Genomic DNA, 7,945 nt, shown 5'->3' on the forward strand with positions numbered 1-7,945 from the left:
TCCAACCAGGAAGAAGTTGCTTGACTCAGCTCTTACAATACTATGACTGGGTGCTGAAACAGCTGCTCAACCACTCAAATATGGAAGTGATATATCTCGACTTTGCAAAGGTCTTTGATAAAATCTATCAGGAAATGATATGTCACAAACTGCATGATCTGTATCCCACTTGAACAAAAAGTTATTATTGTTGGTGTCATTTTCGCTTGGACTTTCCTGTGTCTCCTGTTTCTAAAGAAGAGCTTTGCTTGAAATGTAAAACTCCCTTTCTTTCCTTCTCTGAGCATCTTATCAATACTTTGCATGTATCACGTCCTTGCATTGTTGTTTTTTTTCTTGTTGTTCTCTTTTTCTCAGTTATTTTTTTTTCAATTAACTATATATCTATATATTATACAAAATATGGGGGTTTAGTTCACAAATGACTATATCATTGTTAAATTCCGCTATATTGGAAGTCTGCAATGTGTGTGTGTGTGTGTGTATATATATATATATATATATATATACACACACACACACACACACATACAGATACATACATATACATCATCATCATCATCGTTTAACGTCCGCTTTCCATGCTAGCATGGGTTGGACGATTAGACTGAGGACTGGCGAACCAGATGGCTGCACCAGGCTCCAATCTGATTTGGCAGAGTTTCTACAGCTGGATGCCCTTCCTAACGCCAACCACTCCGACAGTGTAGTGGGTGCATTTACGTGCCATCAGCACAAGGGCCAGTCAGGCAGTACTGGCAACGGCCACAACCAAATGGTGATTTTTACGTACCACCTGCACACGAGCCAGTCCTGCAGCACTGGCAACAACCTTGCTATATACACACACACACATATACAGAGTATTGAAAGCAATCTCTTGGATTCTAAGTCACAGCTACAGAGGTATATATACTCACACTCAGCTGGAACTCAGATAACATTAATAACCAAATGCACTTTTTTCTTTGACAAAATGGTATAATCAAAATATGATGTGTGTGTGTGTGTGTGTGTGTGTGTGTATGTATATATATGTATATGTGCCTACATTGAAAAAAATTAGTTTGTGAGTATATTCACGGACTATATTTGAACACTCACTTTTTTTTTTTTTGTTTTTAATAGTTTTACTGCAACAATTCAATAAGATTTTTAGGATACCAAGGTAAGAATATAAATTCAGAAATTCAGATATAAACTATATTACACATGGGGGATGGGGTAGAATTGAACAATTTGTTCTAGATATCTCTTATTTCTATTTCCTGAGCAGAAAGAAAAAAGAAGAAAATGATTTTTTTTTAAACAAAATATTCAATACATTTATCTAATATAAATGAAGAAAAATGAAATGTAGATAAAAATCAATAGGCAACTTATTCTACTTGACATAAATATAAAGATTGAAACAGCAATAATTCTAGTCTAAACTTAGCAATAATGCTAAAACTATTTTGGAACTGCTTCACTTATATCTTGACTTATTTGCATTTTAAGTAAATAAAAAGTAAAATAAAATAAAGTTTTTAAAAAATTTATTTGTTTATTCCCACCCCGTAGCTGAACTTAGTTCTGTTTGCAACATTTCTATAATCTAGGTCCTATATTACTGTGATAAAGTGTTCTTGTTGAAGTTTTGTTTCTTGTTTTTCTCATTCCTTTGTGTCTACAGGCACTATATATCTTTATTCATAATATATTTTCATGTCAAAATTTATGAAGAAATCTAATAAGATACTGGCAAATAATAATACTAGAATAAAACTGAGGCAACCTAGAGTCAATACTAATATGTAAAAGTAACGTTACTATCTAAAATAAGATCATTTAAGATTTATCAAAACCTGATCAACATTCAAAAAATGCAAGTTATGTGTTTGTTAAGTGCAGATCTGGAGATCTTCACCTAACAAATATGTAGTTTATGTAGTGAGATATGTTTTTTTTTTTTTTATATTCCTTTACACATTTTCTCTTTACATCTAACAGAAGATATGATTTGGTAAAGTTAGTAGCAAGCTGTGTTAAATGCTTAACAAAATTTTTAAAAAATTTAAAAAAGAGTTGACTATATTCTCAAAATCAGAAATGATTTCACTAAAGTTAAATATATTGATTAGGAAATAAAAATACATAGGTTTATGCTAACAGTATTCTCTTTGGTCAAGTATGAAAGGATGAAACTTTGAATAGTTCCAACTATTTAGCCATCGTCAGCAGCAGTATAGCATTCAAAATTGCTTGCTGGTTGTGTAGCGACTAGTTACTATATAGAAATATTCATAGAAACAATTGAGTGGCAACAGGAAATGAGACTAATTAATAATATAATTATAGAGAGATACTGACTGTGTATTTAATTAATAAATATAAAGGTAGTTTTGATTATTTTCTATGTTTTCCTCATCTGGATAACCACTGAAGGATTAAATGCGCTTAACATTTTTTTTTTCTTTTTGAACATTTCTCTATAATAACCTAGTTATTGCACTGCCAACGAGCAAAGGCTATATTTCCTCGGATGATAGCTAAGATTCCAGAAATGTTAGAGGTTGTGTCTCTTGCTTATTTGGCTAGAGATTGATAACCCCTAATATTTATGTCTTAATCACTTTTCTATGCTTATTTCTGTGGTTGAGAACACAATAAATAATTAAACATGCTTTTTTAATTACATATATATTTTCACAGAGTCAATGACCTTTTATGATTAAATTTACAATATCTAGTTTACCACCTAATTTATGCTAAAACTGACAGTCTTTGATCTGTCTGCAGTAGTGCTTATGTACTAGTTTTACTAGTATCAATTAAACTAATTATACTGCTGCTGTCTTTACAAAATTGGTCTCTGTCCAGCTAATGAATCCTTTTTGCTTTTTGGTGGGGAAATCAATATGCCATGTGGCAATGATGGCCAAACTTAGTCAGTGAGGTGCTTGCGACTCTCAACATAATACTGGGTTTTGGTGCTTTTTTACCTAAAACACTATACTCTAAGATGCAGGAATAGACAATATAGAATATGTACCTCTTTTACTTGCTTCAGTCATTAGACTAAGGCCATGCTGGAGCATTGCCTTTTAGGGTTGGTTGAACAAATCAACCTCCTTTAATTATTCTGTTAAACTTTTTTTTTTTTACCTAACTGCTAAGTTACAGGATGTAAACAAAACAACACTGGTTATCAAGCAGTGGGACAACAAGCCCAAACCTAAACACAAACATGCATATACATCCACACATTTACTTACATATATATACATAGATACCTATAAGCATACATATATAGATGCGTCCACACATGCTTACTACATGTATACATACACACCCACAACACATGCACACACGCACAGTGATGGATTTCTGTCAACTAAATTTACTCATAAAGCATTGCCTAGAAACAAACTCCTTACCCACATAGTCATGTCTGTACCTATATATTAATCTTAATTATAATTTTTAAAAAGTTACAACTCTAAAGCATAATATACATGTAAGTAGGTGGAGGTGCTCTCCTAATCAAACAACTTGGCCACCCTGAAGATACTGTACCCAGTTCAGTACTACAGTATGTTTAAACCATACTTCTCTTCCTTGGTCGAACTTTTCGTTACCCCTTTTCCCATATTTGAAAAGTTGAAAAAGTATACATATTTTCCTCTATAAAAATGGTGTTCATAGTATTCCATCAAGAGAATATTTTAATCATTAGCAACAACCGAGAACCAGAGTGTGGTTGCCTGTTCTATGGGTATATTTATTCTACCTATTCTACAATGGAAAAAGCTGGTGGGGAAATGAATAACAGTTCTTTGAAAAAAATAATTCCAATTAGGGTAGCATAGATTCTATGATACCAGAGATCACTGCTTCTCTCTTAATATATTGCAATAAAGAATTTTTTAAAAAACTGGAGAGAGAAAAACGAAATCAAAGTGATATGCCTAGGCACTGAAATAATATACTATCAACTATTTTTTCATAAAAGGAGAGAAAAAAAGTTTTTTAGACTTCTTAATAGCAGCTTGGGAGTTTAAATTTTTGGGTGTAATCAATTATAGCTTTGGGTAACTATCTCTAAAAAAGAAACTGCATACATAATATACATCAAAAGTAACAAATAATAATAGTAATAATAATAATAATAATTCTATATTATTATTATTATTATTATGATAATAGATAAAAAAGATAAAATTTATTATTTGAAATTGCTTTATTTTAAGACAAGGCAATAAAAAAAAATGAAGATAAATGAACTGGTACTTCAAGACTGTTGAGTGAATTTCTCACAAATGTAGGGAATGCAAGGAATGAAATCAGAATACTTATTAGTAGATTAAGAATTAAGTTATTAAGAAATAAAAAGATCCATGACGGTTTTTACCTCATGGTAGACTGAAGGTTGTGCCAACGAAGGAACCCTGTAGGTTTTAATTTTGGGGCTGCCATCAGGATATACAATCTCCTGCAAAGAGAGAAACAAAAACTAATTTAAAATAACATTAAGATTATTAAAACAAAAAACAAAAATAATATTAGGACTAATATAAATATTCCACTGTCCTATTTTTATTATTTGAGAAATATATTATAGTAGTTGTACAACATACAGAAATCAAATATTTCGTTTTATGAGATGGTAGGTGGCAGGCATATCATTGTTTTTTTGTAAAGAATGTTTTGAGAGAGAGAGAGAGAGAGAGAGAGAGAGAAAGAGAGAGAGAATGAATTGAAATATCTCCTGACCCTGAGACCCAATGTTTAGTTCCTGTTTTATGGTGTGAAACATATCTTTTACTGGACAGAACTTCAGTCAACATTCTCATATGAGTCGGTGCCTGTTCTCACAGTTGATAACTGAGACACATAGAAGAAAGTGTTTTGCTTAGAAACCCAATAGCCTCATGTCAGAATAGTGATTTCATAGGGGATTGACAATCCTGTTGGCAATCAACACAGCCATTTCACCTTCTATTAGATACTGCAGAGAACATACAATAGCATATGCCATTGGTGGTACTGCTGATGGTCAACAGTCACAGATGTTACAACTACAACTGGGTTAAGCACACCACCAATGATTCTCAGCCTATTTCTTTTATTTATTCCCTCATCTTGCTGTATTTCACAATTCAACCTCATTACTCCCACACAAAAAATATGACCTAAATAAACATAGAGCAATTAATACAATTTGTCACAATTTCCTAGTAATCTCCCACCTCTGAAACAAAAAGATGTGTAACTTTAAAAATATAATTTAATCAACTTTGTAAACTGACTCATGTTCTTTTACTAATTTCAGTCATTGAATTTCAGCCATACTGTGGTACTGCCTTTTAAAAGTTTAGTCAGCCATATCCAACCAAGCACTATTTTTAAGGCAGTGAGCTGGCAGAATCATTAGAACGCTTCCTGGTATTTCATATGTCTTCACATTCTGAATTCAAATACCACCAGGGTTGATTTGCCTTTCATCCTTTTGGGGGGTCAATAGATTAAGTACAAGTGAAATTCTGGGGTTGATGCAATCAACTAGTCCCCTCCCCCAAAACTTCAGGTCTTGTGCCAATAATAAAAAGGACTATTTTTAAGACTGATGTTGTCAAGCCAATAAGTCTTGAGACATAAGCATAAACACACATACAACACACATGAAAGACTTCCATACAATTTCACTCAGAAAACTTTGGTATAAGTTAAGTTAGAGAAAACACTTGCCCAAGGTATCACACAGAGAGACTGAACCCAAAACCACATGGTTGCTAAGTGAATTTTTTAACAATACAGCTATGCATGATCTGATATCATTTACATCCAGTCATGCAAAATTTTTGCCTATAGGAAATAAATTTCCCTTGGATGAGAATCATTGTTCAATACCATTGGTTCTCAACATTTTTTACCAATGGACCTCTTTGATTCCTATTTTACTCAAGTGAACCCCACAGCCATTCAATGCTTAAAAAATCATATATTTTTATAATGAAATATTATTAGGAATCATACAAAAAAAAAATTGTTACAATATTTTCTGTATTATAGAAGTATAACCAATTAAAGCACATAAATATTAACAGCAAAATCTTACATGTATCCCCACCCCAAGGGTTATATAGACTCAGTTGAGAACCACTGCTCTACACAAAGAAATTCTTGTCAACCTGCAATGAATTCTTAGATTCTATGGTGTCGTCCACCCCTATCATTAGAAAGTAGTATTACTACTAAGAGATACTGACTTTAACACTGGACACACCAAATCATGTAACATTTGCAACACAGATTCAACAAATGACAAACATATCATTTTTAATCATTCCCATAAAAACTAACTCTCACATTTAAAGTATTTATCATAATACCTAGAGGGACTGAAAAGGGAAGTTGACCCTGGCAAGATTTAGCTCAGTGAGAAATCACATTAGATTTAGTAAATCCTCTAGTCTGGTGGTCTGCAGTCTGCCTTTATTTTAGCAGAATAGAAATGAGAAGATTGTTCATGCCATACCTAATAGGATTAGTACTACTAAGAAAAGTTTCAAACTGGCTTCCATTAACTGAAATAAGAGAGTATTTATTTCTGTTTTTAAGACCCACAGTTTTATAGATTCTGTTTCACTGTCCTCTGAGATTTCACATTTGTAGGAGCAACTGATATATCAATAAACAGACTAGAAATTATAAGAAATTAGATCCATAACAACTAATTTCAACATTTACTGAGAAAATCTGACCATACAATATATAACTGAAGCTGATAACTCTCGTATCTAAAAGAGTTAAAGAACCTGATCTACATGTAGAATGAAAAATGAAAAAGAATAACATCCTTGTCAGGAAGGTTAATCAATCAGTGATAGGTACTCTAGATTAAGAAAATTCTAAACAATTAACTGTATTTATCATGCTTGTTTGTGTAGTAACATGGACTAAAAATGAAAATGAGGATGTGAGGTTGGGAATTAATGACAACACTAGACAATTCAGGTTTGATAATCTTTATCTCTTCTGAAGGCTATCCCCATGGCCGTTTTTATTTTCATGCTATCCTGAACTGTGGAAGACATGTAGCTAGGTAAGGCTTATCTGTACTTAATATAGATTAATTAATAGAAGAAAAGCACAACAAAAAACAACAAATATCCACATTAGTAGACAAACAAAGTTTTGCAGTAAAGTACAGAAGCAATAAAAGAGTATAGTGTGTGTACCATCATCAAGTTGGTTGCAAACTTCAGAGGACCAGCAGTCAATTTAGTTATAATAGAAGAGGCCAGGACTATGCAACCAATCAGTGGTCTAGCTATTGAAAAGTATTTGTCAGTATGGGTGTATTGCGTGAAGAAGAATACTGTTTAATAGTATTCTTCTATATTGAGATTGTTGAGAGTGTAGTAGCTATTCAGAGTTAAAATGATTGTTGTTGTTGTTGTCATTATTATTTGAAGAGAGAAAGCTAACCTTCAAGCTATAAATTTAATGATTTGGAGAATGTAGGGAGTCCTCCTGAGAGTTTGTTAGAAATTGTTGAACATAGATTCTTGTCAGGAGTATGATGATTACAATTATAAATATATATATATATATATATATATATATATATATATATATATATATATATATATATATATATATAAGTCAGTAAATAGTGGGGTTGTGTTAACCGCACGTGGAAAAATAGGAAAATGAAAAATAATAATAAGGCAGAATGCTAAACTGGAAGCATATTTTAATAAAGATTTCTAACCGGCTTTCATTGCATAGTAAATTTTCTAGAGGGAGAATGAAAATTTTTTTTACAAAGAAGTACAAAATGAAGAAAATAATATATAAAAAAATAAATATACCAATACATTATATTGTCTTTGAGCTTTTAAAGTTCAATGGTAGTTCATGTATATAATGGTTGGAAAAATAAGGATGCATGAGAATT

The 7,945-nt window shown here is 32.0% G+C and overlaps 1 protein-coding gene across 2 annotated transcripts in view; it reads right to left on the reverse strand.

Annotated features, from left to right (window-relative positions):
• The window catches only part of LOC106867959 (hyccin), a 327,707-nt gene that overhangs the window by 163,281 nt on the left and 156,481 nt on the right, over positions 1 to 7,945 (reverse strand). For both annotated transcript variants that reach the window (XM_014913039.2, XM_014913040.2), the window contains one exon: positions 4,394 to 4,474. In XM_014913039.2, coding sequence (XP_014768525.1) covers positions 4,394 to 4,474 — 81 coding nt within the window. The remainder of the gene's footprint in view (positions 1 to 4,393; positions 4,475 to 7,945) is intronic.

Source organism: Octopus bimaculoides, chromosome 2 (assembly GCF_001194135.2).
Source record: "Octopus bimaculoides isolate UCB-OBI-ISO-001 chromosome 2, ASM119413v2, whole genome shotgun sequence".
NCBI lineage: Eukaryota > Metazoa > Mollusca > Cephalopoda > Octopoda > Octopodidae > Octopus > Octopus bimaculoides.